The sequence below is a fragment of the Ornithorhynchus anatinus genome, chromosome 7 (genome assembly GCF_004115215.2).
Source record: "Ornithorhynchus anatinus isolate Pmale09 chromosome 7, mOrnAna1.pri.v4, whole genome shotgun sequence".
Classification (NCBI taxonomy): Eukaryota; Metazoa; Chordata; class Mammalia; order Monotremata; family Ornithorhynchidae; genus Ornithorhynchus; species Ornithorhynchus anatinus.
The window spans coordinates 288851-306050 of record NC_041734.1 but is presented as its reverse complement, the minus strand read 5'-3'; the positions used below and the strand labels follow the sequence as shown (position 1 = coordinate 306050).

General features: G+C 51.8%; 1 protein-coding gene across 2 annotated transcripts in view; it reads right to left on the bottom strand.

Moving 5' to 3' along the window:
* Positions 1 to 2711: 2711 nt before the first annotated feature.
* Positions 2712 to 17200, bottom strand: part of PAG1 (phosphoprotein membrane anchor with glycosphingolipid microdomains 1) — a 55915-nt gene continuing 41426 nt past the window's right edge. For both annotated transcript variants that reach the window (XM_029069568.2, XM_029069569.2), the window contains 6 exons: positions 14858 to 15052; positions 12562 to 12610; positions 8927 to 9023; positions 7723 to 8351; positions 5636 to 5695; positions 2712 to 4154 (listed from right to left, as the gene is read on the bottom strand). In XM_029069568.2, the coding sequence (XP_028925401.1) occupies positions 3807 to 4154; positions 5636 to 5695; positions 7723 to 8351; positions 8927 to 9023; positions 12562 to 12610; positions 14858 to 14985 (1311 nt within the window). In that variant the 5' untranslated portion in view covers positions 14986 to 15052 and the 3' untranslated portion in view covers positions 2712 to 3806. The remainder of the gene's footprint in view (positions 4155 to 5635; positions 5696 to 7722; positions 8352 to 8926; positions 9024 to 12561; positions 12611 to 14857; positions 15053 to 17200) is intronic.

Sequence of the window (17200 nt, the reverse complement as noted above, 5' to 3'; positions counted from 1 at the left end):
TAAGCGCTTAACAAATACCAACATTATTATTATTATTGTCTGCCCCCGGGCCTCAGGGGACCTGATTTCAACAGAGGGACAAACCCCTGGGGGACACCACTTTTAAAGTCAGTACAGTCCAGCAGGAGCAGATGGCAGCCCAGAACAGTGCCCTGCCTTCCAGCCTTCCTACGGATGGGGCTATATTTCCACGGACTCATTTGGGGAACAGGAGATTGTCTCGCATGATAGCAATTCCTGAGGGGGCCACCCACCGGGATGGAAGCAGCGTGACTTAGTGGAAAGAGTCCGGGCTTGGGAGTCAGAAGTCATGGGTTCTAATCCCGACCCTGCCACTTGGCTGTGTGACTTTGGACAAGTCACTTAACTTCTCTGTGCCTCAGTTACTTCATCTGTAAAATGGGGATTGAGACAGTGAGCCCCACGTGGGACAACCTAATTACCTGGTATCTATCCCAAGGCTTAGAACAGTGCTTGGCACATAGTAAGCGCTTAACAAATACCATCATTTAAAATTTTTTTTTTTAATAAACCTCCTTCCTGATTAAAACGTCCCACCGGCCCTAGCTGTCAGAGTCCACCATCCCGGCATAATCCAGGAGGTGCACATCTGGGCAGCTAAGACTTGTGCCCCCTTATCCTACAAAGCCTCCTAACCAAGTTTACCAGGCCTCCCTACTCGTTCATTCATTCATTAAATCGTATATATTGAGCACTTACTGTGTGCAAAGCACTGTATTAAGCGCTTGGATGAGTACAATATAACAACAGACCCATTCCCTGCCCACAACGAGCTCTTAGTCTAGAAGGGGAGACAACTCAGTTTCTATTTTATCAGAGAGCCGGGAGGGATGGGCAAGTAGCTCCTTTGTTTTGATGATGGTTTCATTAGAGATGATCAAAGAATCCATCCAGGACCGTCGCAGGCGCCCGGGGCCTATCTCGCTGCTGTTACTGTCCTAGACGGATATGGGTGCCCAGGGCCTAGCTCACCGCTGCTGCTGCCCTAGATGGATGCAGTCGCCCGGGGTCTATCTCATCACCGTTACTGTCCTGGACCGACCGGGGTACCCGGAGCCCATCTCGTCCCTGCTCCTGTCCTTGACGGATGCAGACTCCTGGGGTGCTAACTCGCCGTTATTATTCATTCTCCCCTCGGCCTGCCAGGTGCTAACACTACCACTGGTTCTTTCCGGGTTCACCTTGACTAACCCATTTTGCCCTCCCACTAAATGATCTCCCCTTTAAAAGCCCACTTGCATGAGGCTCCTCCCGGGGGTGGGCTTGGGGTCGAGGGGCATTCTTCTCCACCCCCGTTCCTGTGCTGGGTCAGCTGCACACCCCAAGGCTGCCCCTGCCACCCTCGCCTCCAGGCAGAGGCGGTAATCCGGATGGCACCGTCGGCCCTGACCGTCCCTCAGAGCCGAGGCTGGCAGGCAGAGGGCCCTAACCTGCCTCCCCTTCTTCCCTTCTTCAAGGATGGGAGCCGCCCGAGGACTCCCTCCTTCCGCAGGGAAGTTCAACCCATCGCCGGTCGGGAGACCCTTCCCTTTCCTTTTCCCCATTTGCTTTTTCTGAATGGCCAGTGCTTCTCACCTGAAATCCCGCTCAGCCCCTGGGGCCGAGATGCAGGCCAAGTCCCAGGTGGTGTTTGCTCTCCTCGGCCTCTTTCCCCTGCAGATTCTTCTCCCTCACCTCTCTACCCTCCGCTCAGTGTAAATGGAGCCCAGAAATGGGCGCAGTTTCCATGACCCCCTCGGCCTATAACCCAGCATAGACAGAACACGGGGCCAGCGAAGTTCCCACTGCCACCGCCTCGGGTAGATGGAGCACAAAAATGGCTCAGTTACTGTGACCCACCCCGCAACTTGCCACCCAGTGTAGACAGAGCCCAGAAATGGTAATTCCTCGACCCCTTCCCACCCGCCATCTGAAGTAAGTAGAGCCCAGAAAAGATGCAGTTTCCATGACCATCCCTCACTTGCTGCCCAGTGTAGACTGGGCCCAGAAAGAGCAGTTTCCACCTCCTCCTCCCAATGCCAGTGTAGCCAGTCCAGAAATGGCACAAGCTCCATGCTCCCTCCCCGACCCCAACCCACTGCCCAGGGTAGACGATATGGGGGGGGGGGGAGGGCATTCTCGTCACTCCCTCCAGTCCACTCAGTTTCTTTTTCACTCAGAAAAGGCCACGGGCTCCAAGTGGCCCCTTCTGGGGGGATATGAGGGCTCCCCAGCCCAGGCTTGTGCTTTCTTGGGCTCGGAGGAAAATCAATCCCAGCCGGCAGTTAATGCAGAATCATCATCTCCGCTTGTGTGTTTACTGAGGAGTGCGGCAGTCTCAGTTGAAGGCGCTCACGACACTGGTGAATACAGGGGCCGCTAGAGCAACCCCCCACTTCCTGTCCCTCTCCCTCCCATCCCCCCGTCACCCGCCTCGTTCCCCACCCCCGCTCCCCTCTGTGCTGATTTTCCCTGAATGATTCTCGACTATTTCCCCAGATGTTTGTGAGTGACCCAGTGCTTTCTGTACCTCTTGGACCACTTGGCCCCTGATCAATCACTAAGGCGTGCCCGGCGGGACATAGTTGGTTAGAAAAGGGAGCCAAGCTAACCCAGACGAGTCGGCCTGTGGGCTCCTCGGACTTGTAAAGTTCTTAAAAATGAGGTTTAAGATGATTGTACATGTAACGAAGAAAGTTCCTATACGTTCCTTCAGATATCGGGACTTGTTGGAAATGAGGCAGAAAACCTGAAATGCCTTCTTGATTTCTCTCATCAAAAATAAACGTTTGCACTGTGGCCCAGCTAGATTACCTTCTGCAGACGAGCGGGTGGAGCAGAGCCTGCTGGGCACCCTCCCAGGTGGGCGCTCGCGTGGCTGGGCAGCAGGGCTGGCTGTGGCTGAGCCCACGGGCCCCACCGCTGGGTAGCTTCAGGCTCTTTGTGTGAAACAGGCACCTCCCAGTCATAAAGAATTCTTTGTCTACACAGGCGTGAATACCAGTACCACGAGGTTCTTAAAATACTGAAAAATCCCGAAGAACTTCGATTAGAAAAATAAATCAAAGAATCAAGAAGAGAATTCAAGTGCTTTGGACACCAGTGCCCAGAGGTGCTGGGGGTGGCCTGGCCTGGCGGAAGAAGCGGCTGCCCGAGTCCTGGGGAGGTCACCAGTCCTGACAGCCCACGGAGTGCCCCCCGCCATGGCCGGCCCTCGGGGTCCCTCCGCCACGGGCGGCCCGTGGGCTCTCTGGGGGCCCGAGAGTCTGGTTCGAGGCGAGAGGCGACGGTTTCAGAGGAGAAATCTCTTAGAGTGATCGGTGAAAGCTGTTCGCTCCAGGCAGAGGGCAGGGGGTATGGGGCAGGACTCGACTACTTTGTGGAAGGCCGGATTTTTGGCAGGTGATTGGTTCGGTTTGCTAGAGAGTGGTCATCGTACCCGGTTGTGACCCCACTCACTGTTTTCCGTGTGCTGTCATAGATGTGATCCATCTCCCAGGCCAGCGCTGTGCATGCGTGTGTCTGCACGTGTGTGTATATGGGGGTGTGTGTGTATATGTTTGCCCGCGCATATGGGTCTGTGTGAGCATGTGAATGGATGCCTGTATGTATGAGCACAACTTCTCTCTTGCAAGGCCTGAAAAATGGTCACCGACCACCGCCCCCACCAAGTTCTTCAGCCTTCGAGCATCCCCTGGCAGACCCTTTCCTCTGCCTCCCCCTCCCCTGTACCCATACCGTGTCCCTACCCCGCACCCAACTCCTTTTGCCGGCAGACTGGCGGTTGCGGGCCAGGGTCGCGGCCGCTAGAGTCGGGTGAAATCCTTGCCGTGGTGCAGGTCCCCGATGCTCTCGTAGTCACTCTCGGGCTGGGCGGGGAGGGGGCGTCCGCGCTCTGGGCCCGGCCCGGCCCGGCCCTCGTCCCGGCCCAGGGACTGGATCGCCGCGTAGTCCGGCTCCGGCTCGTTGTCTCGCCGGGGTGGGGGCGGCTCCTGTCCATCGGTGAGGTTTTCAAAGTCCGTCACCGTGGCGTACAGGTCATTTGAGGACGACGGGGACCTCGGGGGCCCCACTTCCTGGATGGCCACGGAGGGGGCGGGGGCCAGGCGGTTGGCCAGGCCTGGCTTGTTCACTGAAGAGTACATGGCCGAAATCTAGAAGGAGCAAGCGAAGGGTGAGTTTTTAAAGTCAGAAGAAGTTGCCTCCCCTCACCCTAAGTCTTCCTGCAGCTATGGGCAGGAAAGAAAGGCGGGGGCAGGGACATTTGGGAAGCGGGGGTGGAAATGACTGAGGAAAGGCCCCTTAGGAGATTGTCATGGGTGATGGGCGGAAGGGGTGAGCAGAAGAAGCGGCATGGCCTAGTGGAAAGAGACCCAGCCTGAGAGTCAGAGGACCTGGGTTCTAATCGCGGTCTGCCAAATCTCTGCTGGGTGATCTTGGGCAACTCACTTTAACTTCTTTGTGCCTCAGTTTCCTCATCTGTAAAATGATTAAGACTGTAAGCCCCATGTGGGACATGGACTGTGTCCACTCCGTTTATCTTGTTATCTGCCTCAGCACTTAGTAATGATGATGGTATTTGTTAAGCACTTACTATGGACAAGAACTGTTCTAAGCACTGGGGTGGGTACAAGGTTATCAGGTTGTCCCACGTGGGGCTCACAGAAACAAGGTTATCAGGTTGTCCCACGTGGGGCTCACAGTTTTAATCCCCCTTTTACAGAGGAGGTAACTGAGGGACAGAGATGTTAATTGTCTTGCCCAAAGTCATAACAGCTGACAAGTGGCAGAGTCAGACTCCCAAGCCTGGGCTCTTTCCACTAAGCCAGGCTGCTTCTGTGTGCCTGGCACACAGTAAGTGCTAAATAAATACTGTTCTTTTAAAAAAGGCCTACCCAGTCAGTTCTCCCTCCAAGAGAGTCCCTGACTTTCAAGATCCCTGCCACGCTGTCCCGTCGAAGCCTGCTCCATCGATCAATTTTTGCATCCCTTCAACCCAGTGAGTGAAGGTCACGTGTCAGGACAGTTGGTTGTTTGGTCCCTTGGCAACAAAGCTTGCGCTGCTGGGATCTAACTGAGGCTGTCAACCTCAGCCTCCAGCCATATCACAGTGCCAGGATAGTCAATCCAGCCATCAGTGGAACTTGCTGAGCGCTCACTCTGTGTAGAGCACTGTGCTCAGTACGTGGAGACACAGATGGCGAGCAGAACCTCGGGATGATTTTTTCTTAAATAACGCTGCATTTTACGGCCACGGGAACCAAGCGAACCCCGTTGGTTCTCGCCAGCATGCGTCTCAGGCCGTGCTGTGGCCGGAACATTGCCGGGGGGTGCGGGATGTGGCTCTGACCATGGGTCTGTCGCCTGCCTGTCCCGGCCAAATGCTGCCAGCCAAGGGTTCTGCTGCTCTGAGTCCACCAGTGTCCAGGGAGAACTGGCCGTTTTTGACCTCGGCCCCATCCCGTCATCTCAGGAAAATGCTCGAGGAGGACGAGACCCCGGCCGGAGTATGCTCCAGCTCAATGGTCTCTCCTCTCCTGGGGGTTTCGGAGTGTCGAGTGTGCATTCTGTGGAGCTTACCTAAGAAATTCTAGCCCTCCTGGGCCTTGCTGAAAATTCCAGATGAGAAACCTACCTCCTCCTCTGTAAGGGCTGGATCATCTTCCCGAGACTTGTAAGACAGCGAGCTGAGCCTCTGCGAAGAGAAAACAGCCACGTCAAAGCCAGGAAACATCCCGCGGTGCTTCGTGGACTCTGCTCACACAACCGATCCCTCCCACGGCAGCTCAACACCCTGCATCTCCACGGAAGCCAGAGGCGTCGCCCTTGACAGCGCCAGACCCCAAATGTGAAACGATGACCGGCAGTCAAATCAACATCTGATCGAGGCCTGATCACTCGATCAATTTTTTTTTTTAATGGGAACTTGTTAAGCACTTAGGAGGCGTCAAACACACCTCTAAGCAGTGGGATAGGTACAAATTAATTAGATCAGACACAGTCCCTGTCCCGGATGGGGCTCAAAGTCTTAAGTAGGAGGGAGGACAGGTATTGAATCCCCATTTTACAATTGAGGAAACCGAGGCACAGAGAAGTCAGGTGACTTGCCCAAGCAATTGTCAGAGCAATTGGCCGAGAACTCAGGTCGTCTGACCGCCAGGCCCGTGCTCTTTCTACTAGACGGTGCTGCTTCTCGTAGGCAGAGCAATTGGTAGAGCTGAGATTAGAAACCAGGCCTGGGATCTTTCCACTAGGCCACATTGTTTCTCGATGCTTGGGTTGCTTCATCCAATCAGGACCCCGTGCTCAGAGCAGACTTGGGGAGATCTAGCCTGGCCTTACGTCAGAGACCAAGGGAAAGTGTATTCAGTCGAAATCAATTTGACAAACACTCTCTCTGGTCTGCTGGGGGAGGGATCTTTCATCTTTCTTCTTAGAAGCAGTGTGGCCTAGTGGAAAAAGCACAGGCCTGGGGGTTAGGAGACCTGGGTTCTAATCCCAGCTTCTCCGCTTGCCTGCTGTGTGACTGTGGGCAGGTCATTCAACTTCTCTTGGCTGTTTCCTCTTCTGTAAAATGGGAATTCAACACCTTTTCTCCCTCCCACTTTGACTGTGAATCCCGGGTGGGCCAGGGACTGAATTCGACCCTATTATCTTGCATGTACCCCAGTGCTCAGACCAGTGCTTGACACATAGTAAGCGCTTTTTAAATGCCACAATGATTATCCCCTGATGATTATTAGAAGCGGTCATCTTCAGTGAATCACAGGCCCCTGCAGGCTATGAGCACATCTTTGTCTGGAGGACTGCCCTTGAGGAATACCTTTCTTGGTTCCAGGGGAGACACCACTCACAACTTTTTTTTACCATTGGCTAGAACAAAGAGGTTCGTCTCTTTTAGGGAATGAAGGTAGTCTCTCAGAGGGTTACTGTCCTGACTGGTTAAGAAAGGAGAATGAAAGAAGTGTTTTCTTCCTCTAGTAAACTGAGCAAAACTGCATCTCAAAGCAGTAAAGAGGCATTTGGAGAGAAATGACTTCAAGCACAAAAGCTGGGTAAATGACAAAGGGCAACTTGCATATGTTTGTGGGGTTTCTCTCCTGAGCTCACACTGAACGGAGACGTTTCCCACTGCCTAGATAGTGACTCTTTCAAATGCTGCATATAATGTGGCCTAGTCTAGTCTCTCCTTGGAGGTGAAAGTTTACTCTCGGGAAAGAGGTGTTGGGCGTCTGACCGAGGGCAAACTCCTGAAGGGACCAGAACCTGGGCTGCCAGGGCTCTCAACAGATCCTGGGCTCGTGCAAGCAACTCCACTGGTTAGACGGACCACCGGGATACTTAAAACCTTAGCACAGAACATGGGCCTGGGAGTCAGTTCTTATCCTGGCTCCACCACTTGTTTGCTCTGTGACCTCGGGCAAATCACTTCTCTATGTTTCAGTTACCTCATCTGTAAAATGAGGATTAAGATTGTGAGCCCATTCGATTCATTTACTTGTATTTATCAAGCGCTTACTGTGTGCAAAGCACTATACTAAGCGCTTGGGAGAATACAACATTCCCTGGCCACAAAGCGCTCACAGCTCACGATGTGGGACAGGGACCGTGTCCAACCAGACTCGCTTGAATTTCCCCGGGGCGAATGCGAGTGCTTAGTACAGTGCCTGACACACAGTAGTAAGCACTTAAATACCACAGTTTTATTACTATTATTATTACCTTGCTGGTGTCAACGGGGCTCTCTGAGGCCTCTCCCTCCTCCTCCTTCACAGCCGCTGATCTCTCGTCTTCCTTCTCCCAGACATTTTCGTTCTCGTCGAGGAGTTTGACAGGAACCGGGGGCGGGGCCTCTTCCTCCAGATCCGCCAAACCCCCGAGGACGCTTTCTGCACTCAGACTCTGCCGGCCCTTCTTGTTCCGGTCCACTGAGGCATACTCGGCTGACCCCGTCTGGCCTTCTGAGACAGACCCCAGGAGGCCCCGGCCAGCGGTCGCTGACCCCTCCTGGTGGCCGCCGCCGTGGCTTGGGTCCGCGTCAGCCGAGGCTCCCGCCTCCTTGATTTCCTTCACGGTTTCATACAAGCAGTCTTCCACCATGTTTTCCTGGGAGCAGCTGACTTTCAGGACCTCGTACGGCCCTTCCGTTCCAAGGCCCCGCTCCCTGGCCTCCGTCCTAGGCGGGAGAATGGGCTCCAGCGTGCCGTTAGGAGGAATTCTGGGTAATTCCCGGCTCTGATGGCACTTGATGGATTTTCCCACGCTTTCCTGCGAGTCCAACAGGTCGGAAACGGAGGTTTGGACTTCTTCGTAAGGCAGCGTGTAGGCCTTGGTGCTGTCTTCTGAGAGGACTACAACCGGGGTAGGGAAGAGAAAATTCAAGAGATCCTTTGCCTGTCAAGAGGGAGATTACTCGACCAGATAGTGATGTTATTTCTCTCGCTGCCTCGAAGCACCGAGCTGCAGGTTGGCAAATGAAGACTTAAAGAGTCTTATTTTACTTTCCATTTAGAATAGATGGAACTGCTAGGTCTTTCAAATGCAATCTGCACCACCTTACCTTTCCTGCTTGGTGCCCAAGCCCTAATCTGAAATCAAGCCCCTAAATTGCTCTCCCCCAGGGTCTTTAGTTGGCAGGTAGTAGAGAATCCACCAGAGGAAGTTGATCCTACACCCTGTGTTCCTCCTTCCCCAACTAACTCCCTCTCCTGGGCCTTGTCCCAGATAATCCCCCCATCCCATGTCACCCCCACCATACCACCCCCAAGGCAGTCCCAGCTCTAGGCACCCCCAACCCCAGCCCCCAAGGGCTCTTGGAGTTGGCAATGGAGCATCTCCTGATGTCACTGGCTACGGGCGACTTAAGTACAAAAACACCCTGGGAGGGGCACGCTCCCAATCTCAGGACTCCGCGCCGCACACTCACTGTCGCCATTACTGAGGCCCCCGTTCGGCTCACTGCTGGCCGCCGCGTCTGTCGTCAGGCTTGTCACCGAGTGGCTCAACAGACCCTTGTCGGAAGGCTGAAAGAAATGAACACAGCCCGGCTGAGGGCCGCCGCAGCCTGGCCGAGGACGGACGTAGCCCAGCCGAGGGCTGCCATGGCCCACTGTACCTTGATCTCGTCCATCTGGCTGCTGATTCCTCGCCCCCATCCTGTCTCTGGCCTGAAACGCCCTCCTTCCTCAAATCTGACAGATGATGACTCTCTCCCCTTTCAAAGATTTTTTGAAGGCACATTTCCTCCAAGAGGCCTTCCCTGACTAAGCCCTCCTTTCCTCTTCTCCCACTCCCTTCTGCCTCGTCCTGACTTGATCCCTTTATTCATTCCCCCTCCCAGCCCCAAAGCACTTATGTCCATATCTGTAATTTATTTATATTAATGCCTGTCTCCCTGTCCAGACTGTGTCCAACCTGATTACCTTGAATCTACTCCAGCGCTTAGAACAGTGCTTGTCACATAGTAAGTGCTTAACAAATACCACAATTATTATTCTTATTGTAAACTTTTTGTGGGCAGGGAATGTGTCTGTTTATTGTTATATCGTACTCTCCCAAGCGTTCAGTGCTCTGCACGCAGCAAGTGCACAGTAAATACAATTGATTGAATGAATCAGTCAATGACAGTTGTAGTCCGGCTAAGGACCGAGAGAGCGCCCAGCCGCAGCCTACTGCCGCAGCAGCTGCGGAGGAGACCTGCCTCTCCTTTTTGTAGACGGAAGATCTGAGACCGAATATAGAACAAAGACAACCAAGGGTCACGGGACTGACAGCCCTTGAGGAGGTCTTTTAATGCAAACCATCCTGCCTCCCGGCAGGGCCAACTGAAACACCCCGGCAGATGGAGATGCTGATGGATTTTTCCTTTGTTTTGTGTATTAACGGTATCTGTACAGTGCTTTCCATTGGCAAAGCACCGTAATTAGTGCTGGGATAGATACGATACAATCAGATGAAATGTAGTCCCTGTCTCACTTGGGCCTCACCATCTAAGTAGGAGGGAGAAGAGGTATTTAATCCCCATTTGATACATAAGGAATCTAATTCCCAGAGAAATTGTGATTTCCCTGAAATCCCACAGCTGAGAAGTGGTGGGCTGAAGATTACAGCACAGGTCTGTGGATTCCCTGGCTTTAATGTCTACTTTACCAGTCAGCACAGCTAAGGCTTTGCTAAAGGTTCAGAAACCTCTATGCTCTAGCGCCACGTAGGCACGCTGCTGAGAGGGAAGTGCGTTTCACTGCAACTGGGAGACAGCCAGCCACGAAACAGGCTTGAAATCTGTGAAATACCTACTCTCTCTCTCTCTCTCTCTCTTTCTCTCTCTTCCCCCCCCCACAACACACTTCCCCAAAGCAAACTCAACTCGTTTTCAAGTCCCAACCAGCTCTCCACCCCCAAGGCTCAGTTGGTCTTTTGGCAATCACGGTGCCTACCATTGGGTCTTTGTTATAAAGACTACACAATGACAAAACCAGGACAAAAACCACTGAAGACAGAGTAGTGGCAGGAGAAGTAAGAGGTGTAGTGTTTTCTGAGCACCAATGGGGTCGGGGGAAATGCACCGTACTAAGCTTTTGCAAGAACCAAACCACCAAGTGACACATTCTCCGCCCACAGGGAGCTTCCACTCAAATCGGGGAGACAGACTTGAAATTATCAACAGAGTAATTAATGCAAATAATTGAGAATAGTGGGCTGAGGGTAAGTAAATATATGAAGGGACAGAGAAGGGGGATGGAATTATAGGGCTTGGGGAGCTGGAAGTTAATCAGGGAAGGCAGCTCGGAGGAGGATCTGCACTTGGATCTATAATCTTTTGGCATTTGATATTCACCTCTCCCCCCCACAGCATTTATGTACATACTTTTAAATTAGATATTATAAATTATTTAAATATATTAACGTCTTTATCCCCCTCTAGACTGTAAACTCTCTGTGGGCAGGTAATGTGTCTACCAACTCTGTTGTATTCTCTCAAGGGCTTAGTACAGTGCTCTGCACGTAGTAAGTGCACAATAAATACCATCGATCGACTCAGGTGGGATTTGACTGTGGGGAGGGCTGTGATCTGTCGGATTTGGGCGGGGGAGTTTACCAGTTGGTTCCAGAGTTACTTGTATGTGATTTCTACCTCTCCTCTCCACTTTCTGCAGGGTCAGGGAAACCCGGGTCTGACCCAGCATCAAATCTCTTCCCAAATGGTTTCTTGTTGGCTTGGAAAACTCATGGATGGATCCTCAAGGGTCACCCTCTGCTGGACCGGAAGCTTCTTGACGGTAGGGATCATGTCTTCTAGCTTTGTTGTATTCTCCAAGTACTTAGTACCGTGCTCTGCCCACAACGGGCACTCAGCCAATATTATCGATCATGAGGATGGAGACCATGTCTACTAACTCTATTAAAACTCTCCCAAACGCTCAGTACAGTGCTCTGTCCACAGTGAACTGTAAGTCTCTTGAGACCATCTTGAGATGAGAGACCACAGACCATCAATCTTCCCATCTTCAAAGTCCAACTAAAATTATGTTTCTTCCAAAAGGCCTTCCATGACTAAGCTCTCATTTCCCCTACTCCCGCTCCCTCTGCATCACCAATGGACTTGGGTCTGTACCCCTTAAGCAGTGTGATACTCACGCCCCCCTCTAGCTCCACGGCACTTAGGTCCTTATACTCTGTTGCTTCTCCTATTCTGTAATCTATTTAATTACAAAAGCAGCATGACCTAGTGGACAGAGCACAGCCCTGGGAGTCAGAAGGACCTGGGTTCTGCTCCTGGCTCTGCCACTTGTCTGCTGTGTGACCTTGGGTAAGTCACTTAACTTCTGTGTGCCTCAGTTACCTCATCTGTAAAATGGGGATTAAGTCTGCGAGCCCCATGGGGTGCACGGACTATGATCAATCCGATTAGCTTGTATCTACTCCAGCACTTAGTACAGTGTCTGGCATTCAGTAAACACTTGACAAATACCATTTTAAAAAACAGATCAGTCTTCAATCGACTGTAAGCTCCATCAGGGCAGAAATCATTTCTACCAACTCTATTGTACTGTACTCTTTCAAATGCTTACTACAATTTTCTGCACAACGCACGCGCTCAATACATGCTACTGCTTGACTGAGGGTTTGGACTGGGAGCCCCACGTTGGGCAGGGACTGTGTCTGATCTAATTGTATTATATCTAAACCAGATATAGTAAGTTCTTAACAAATACCAAAGTTGACTGAGGTTAGGGTTTATGTCTACTGCCTCTATTTTACGTTCCTAAATGCTCAACACAGTGCTCTACACAAAGTAAGCATTCAATACTATTGACTGATAGAGTCCAGGCTCTTTGAGAGCAGGAATCATGATTCCTAACTCTATTGCACTCTTTCCGGAGTTCAGAACAGTGCTCCCCACACAGCAAACTGAGAGCTCCTTGAGGGCAGGGATCATGTCTCCTAACTCTCTTGTCCTCTTCCCAGCACCTAGCACAGTGCTCTGCATAGTGCAGACCGTCAGTCTGGTTTCTGTAAGTACTGCACACCCTTTTCCGGACGACATCATAACAGCCTTACCACATTCATCAGATTCTCATGGTCTCCGCTCTGTTTGGGCTTCTTCTCTCTGGGATTTAAAGATAGGAATGTTATCACCCACTGTTCTGGAAAGGCCCCCGTTAGTAAAGTCCGAGCACGAGGCAGCCTGGTCACTGGAACGGCCCCTAGCACTGACCCGGCTTTGGTTCGAAATGATGATCTGCGGATCTGTTTCCACTTCCCTTTAAACGAAGCTCTGGCCTCGGGGAGAAGCCGCTGGCTGAAACCTGACGCGATGGCTGCTCTGACCTGCTGTTCTTGGGGAGAGGCTGCCTGCTGATGCTGGCCTTGCTGGCCACTCTGACCCACCAGTCTGGGGAGAGGCTGCCCACTGACACTGGCCCCGCTGGCACTCTGACCCGCCGGCCTTGGGGGAGAGGCTGTCCACTGATATCAGACCAACTGGCCACTTTGACTCACCAGCCTGGAAGTGAGGCTGACCCTCAGCCACTCTGACCCTTCATTCGAGGAACCAGGTCTCCCCTCAGTTGCTGCCCCAGGGCCGCAAGCCTTCCAGAAGCCAGATTCTCCTCGGGGAGAAGAAGCATAGAGAAGCAGCGTGGCTTAGTGGAAAGAGCCCGGGCTTGGTTGTGCTGGGTTCTGCTCCTGGCTCTGCCACATGTCTATTGTGTGACCTTGGGTAAGTCACTTAACTTCTCTGTGCCTCAGTTACCTCATTTGTAAAATGGGAATTAAGTCTGGGAACCCCATGGGGTACACGGACTATGATCAATCCGATTAGTTTGTATCTACTCCAGCGCTCTGCTCCTCAAGTCCAGCTTTCTGGGGCTTTGGATCGATGAAGAAATTAACACTCTGAGAATAAAGGAGGGTCATCGGCGACCAGCTTGGCTATAGTTCTAGAATTGCTCGGGACCACCCCAGTGCACCTTGGATTCATTCATTCATTCAGTAGTATTTATTGAGCGCTTACTATGTGCAGAGCACTGTTCTAAGCGCTTGGAATGGACAAATCGGTAACAGAGACAGTCCCTGCCCTTTGACGGCTTACAGTCTAATCAGGGGAGTACTCTGCATCCTGTAGGCACTCACACGATGATAGCGGAGCACTGTGTCTGAGTGGAAAGCGGCCGGCCAGGGAGTCAGTGACTTTGGGTTCTCATCTTGGCTCTGCCACTTGCCTGCTGTATAAGCTTGGGGAAGTTATTGACTTTTTCGTAACTCAGTTTCCTCTTCTGTAAAAAGGGACACATTATCTGTCCTCCCCTTTTATTTGGCCCACAAACCTCACTGTGTGACAGAGACTGTTTCTGATCCACTTAGCTTGTACTTACCCGGCCCTCAGTAAGCTGCCTGACCCATATTAAGTGCTTAAATACCACAATTATTATTATCTTTCCCTTCTCCACCCCTAATTCTTCCTCATGTGACCCCCAGCAGGACCATCGAGAGCCCGACTCCCCTTCTGTGAACTGTCCCTCAGTGTCCTACCATAGACCATCCAACAAGCCCAACTCGATCCATCTCTCACTCTCCCCTGCCACACAGCCCCTCCACCATCGTGACTCTCCCCGCTCCAAACCCTAATTCCTCTAACGACCCAAAGCCAGGCGTCCACAGAGACTCCCGCAGGTCCAGGGGCTTTCTCCGGACCCTTACTTCACTTGAGGCCGAGCCCCACGGCAGGACCCCTAGAACGTGTTTAACAGATGTTGCCCCGCCAAGAAAACCACACAGACCATCCAACCCGGCTCACCCTGGGACCACCTTGGCTCACCCTATGATCACTATGGTTCACCCAGGATCACCCCAACTCATCCTGGGACCACCTCGGCTCGCTCGGGATGACCCTGGCTAAGCCGGGACACTCTCGGGTCACATTGGAACCACCCCGGCTCACTTTGGTACCACCAGGGCTCACCCCAGGACCACGCAGGCTCACCCAGAAAGGTTGTTCAACCCGCACACCACCTGCAGGTCTCAACCAAGTCCACTGACCGAGACCGGTGACCAGATGGAAAAACAGTAAGCAGTTTTGGCTCACTGTCATACCCAGCTTCTTCCCAGCAAGGAGCCTTGGTGGGAGTCAAGGCTGCCACGGGGCTTTGGGTGGCTGCTTCCAAGAGGCATGCCTTCCTCTCCAGATGCATCCAGGCCCATGAGCTGGGATCCTGTGGCATTTCCCCAGGCGCCTCGAACTGTGCAATGTCCTCAGCACAATAAATGCCCCTTACCTGGCTCCCACAGCGGCCCAGACAAGTCACCACCTTTCCTTGGAGGAATGTGAAAATGCATTTCCTGAAGCCTCTCTCACCTGTCACAGCTGGAGCAGAGGAAGAGGAGGAAGGTGAGGAGGAGGAGGAAAGTGCCCACAGTGGCCAAGCTCCCCCAGAACACAACGGGCACTTGTCCACTGCTGAGCAAGCCGCCGGCGGGCCCCATGGCACAATATGGGCAAGCGGGTCACCTCTTCACAGGAGCGGACATCGGGCAGAATCACCACAGCCACCTACAGAGGAAACAACACTCTCTGAAAGTCCTGCTGGAAACTTTTTCCCCTCCCCCGATGGGCAGGACAGTCTGACAGCAAAAATTCAGGGCCCCAGGAAGGGCCTGTTAATTGTCAGCTTCTCTACAAAAATGGACAAACGAGCTAACTTAGCTTCCAAACAAAGCACACCTCAACTTTCCGCAGTCTCGGTTTGGTCCATTTTTACCAGGCCCAAACTCCTCTCCCTGGAAGGGTCTAAGTGGGAGACGGAAGGAGCCGAGGACTCTTCCACAAACACGGCTGTTGAAGGAGTGCCTCTCGGCCAGCCTGCATTCAATTCCGCCACTGACCTTCTTCCCTGACTCAGAAGTTTACGCCTTTGCATTTTTAACAGCTATTAAAACGAATGTTGAAGAGCAAAGTTTCTTTTAAGGCTCTCATTTACAAATACTTGAACATTAAAGAGCCGTTAACTTTCCAGGAAATCACAACTCCAAAAAATGGAGGCTTAAGGGTATTGTGAAATGTGACACATTGTAACCACAGAAAATGATTCTCCGTATCGCCTGCTTAAAAAGCGGGTGCAGCTTTGGCCAATCAGACAGAACTGGCTTCTTCAAACGAATGATGTGTTTTGGACCGACCGTTTAATCAACGAGACCACAGCAAAGGCCTTAGTTGGGTTATATTTTTATGGAAGGATAACCACCAAAATCAATCAGCCTCCAAGAGCCATTATTAATGGTACGGGGCCCATTGCTAAGTTTACAAGAAAACAGGCCAGTTGGCTCTTTAAATAAGAGAAAATAAAGCACTTTCCTGCCAAGAGATTTTAATTGGAAACAAATTCTCTAGGGGAAAGCTGTCGATTTTATTGGAGCACTAGAGCTGGAGAATAAAACTGAATGAAGGATGCCTTTCAACCCTCAGAGTGTGCGAGAGAAAAATCACCATCAGAGATAGTGGTGCAGGCTCTTGGCTCCTAGAATCAATATAATCATCCTTTTTTTTTAAAAAAAAAAAGGTATTTGTTAAGTATTTACTATATTTCTATCACTGTTCTAAGCACTAGGGTAAATATAAAATAATCAGATTGGACACTGTCCCTGTTCCACAAGGGGCTCACGGTCTTAACCTCCAATTTACAGATTAGGTAATTTAGGTCCAGAGAAGTGAAATGACTTGCCCAAGATCACAGAGCAGACAAGTGGCGAAAGTGGGATGAGAACCCAGGTCCTCTGACTCCCAGGTTTGTGATCTTTCCACTAGGCCATGCTGTTTCTCTTCTCCCTGTTTCCCAGTGGTTTCTGGATGCTGAAGTGGGACAGCTTCCTAGGTCGGAGGGGATTCAGCTGTCCTTATGTTGGGGACACCAAACAGGGCTTCTATCTTCAAAGGGGCCTTTGAGAAGGAATCCATGGCAACCTTGTCCAGTCCTTAAGCACCGTAAATATTATGTCTGACTCCCTCATTAGAGCAGAAGCTTCTGGTGGGCAGGGGATGCGTCACCTGCTCATTTTGTATTTCCCAGGGGTTTAGTAGACTGCACTACGCCCACTGGATCCTCCGTACACGCTAGCATTACCACCTAGGAGGTTTTCCCATGGAAATACATTTCCTTTCTATTTTTCTTTACATGAACTTCTTGAGGGCTGAGCCTGTGTCTTCTAACTCTCTTGTACTCTCCCGAGCGCTGGATCCAGTGTGCTGCAACCGGTAGGTGCTCAGTACGGGCTACGGACCGATTGATGATTCTGTTTTCGGGTTCGTGGATGCCGTCCCGTAAATGGCAGAAAATTGGTGGGCCTCAAAAAGGGCCTCAAAGGCGCCTGTGCTGGCCACATGGAGGCAGCATAATCCACAATTTCCCCCACGCGGAGAAACGAGCCCGATTTCATTACATTCAATCCTCCGGAGAAATAGCCACAGCAAAGAGGTGGAGAAAACAGAAAGAAATAGACGGTCTCACTCCCAACCCATTTGATTTGTAAGAAGGTGTTGCAGCTGACCACTGTCATCTACTCAACAATGGACTTGGAGCGGATCAGGCGCTTTTACCTTCTTCAGGAAGCCGAGGCCGACACCGAAAGCAGATCGAGGCCCATCCAAACATAACCTCCTCGCTGCTGGGCCTCCTTTCATCTCTCTCAATCAATCAGTGGATCT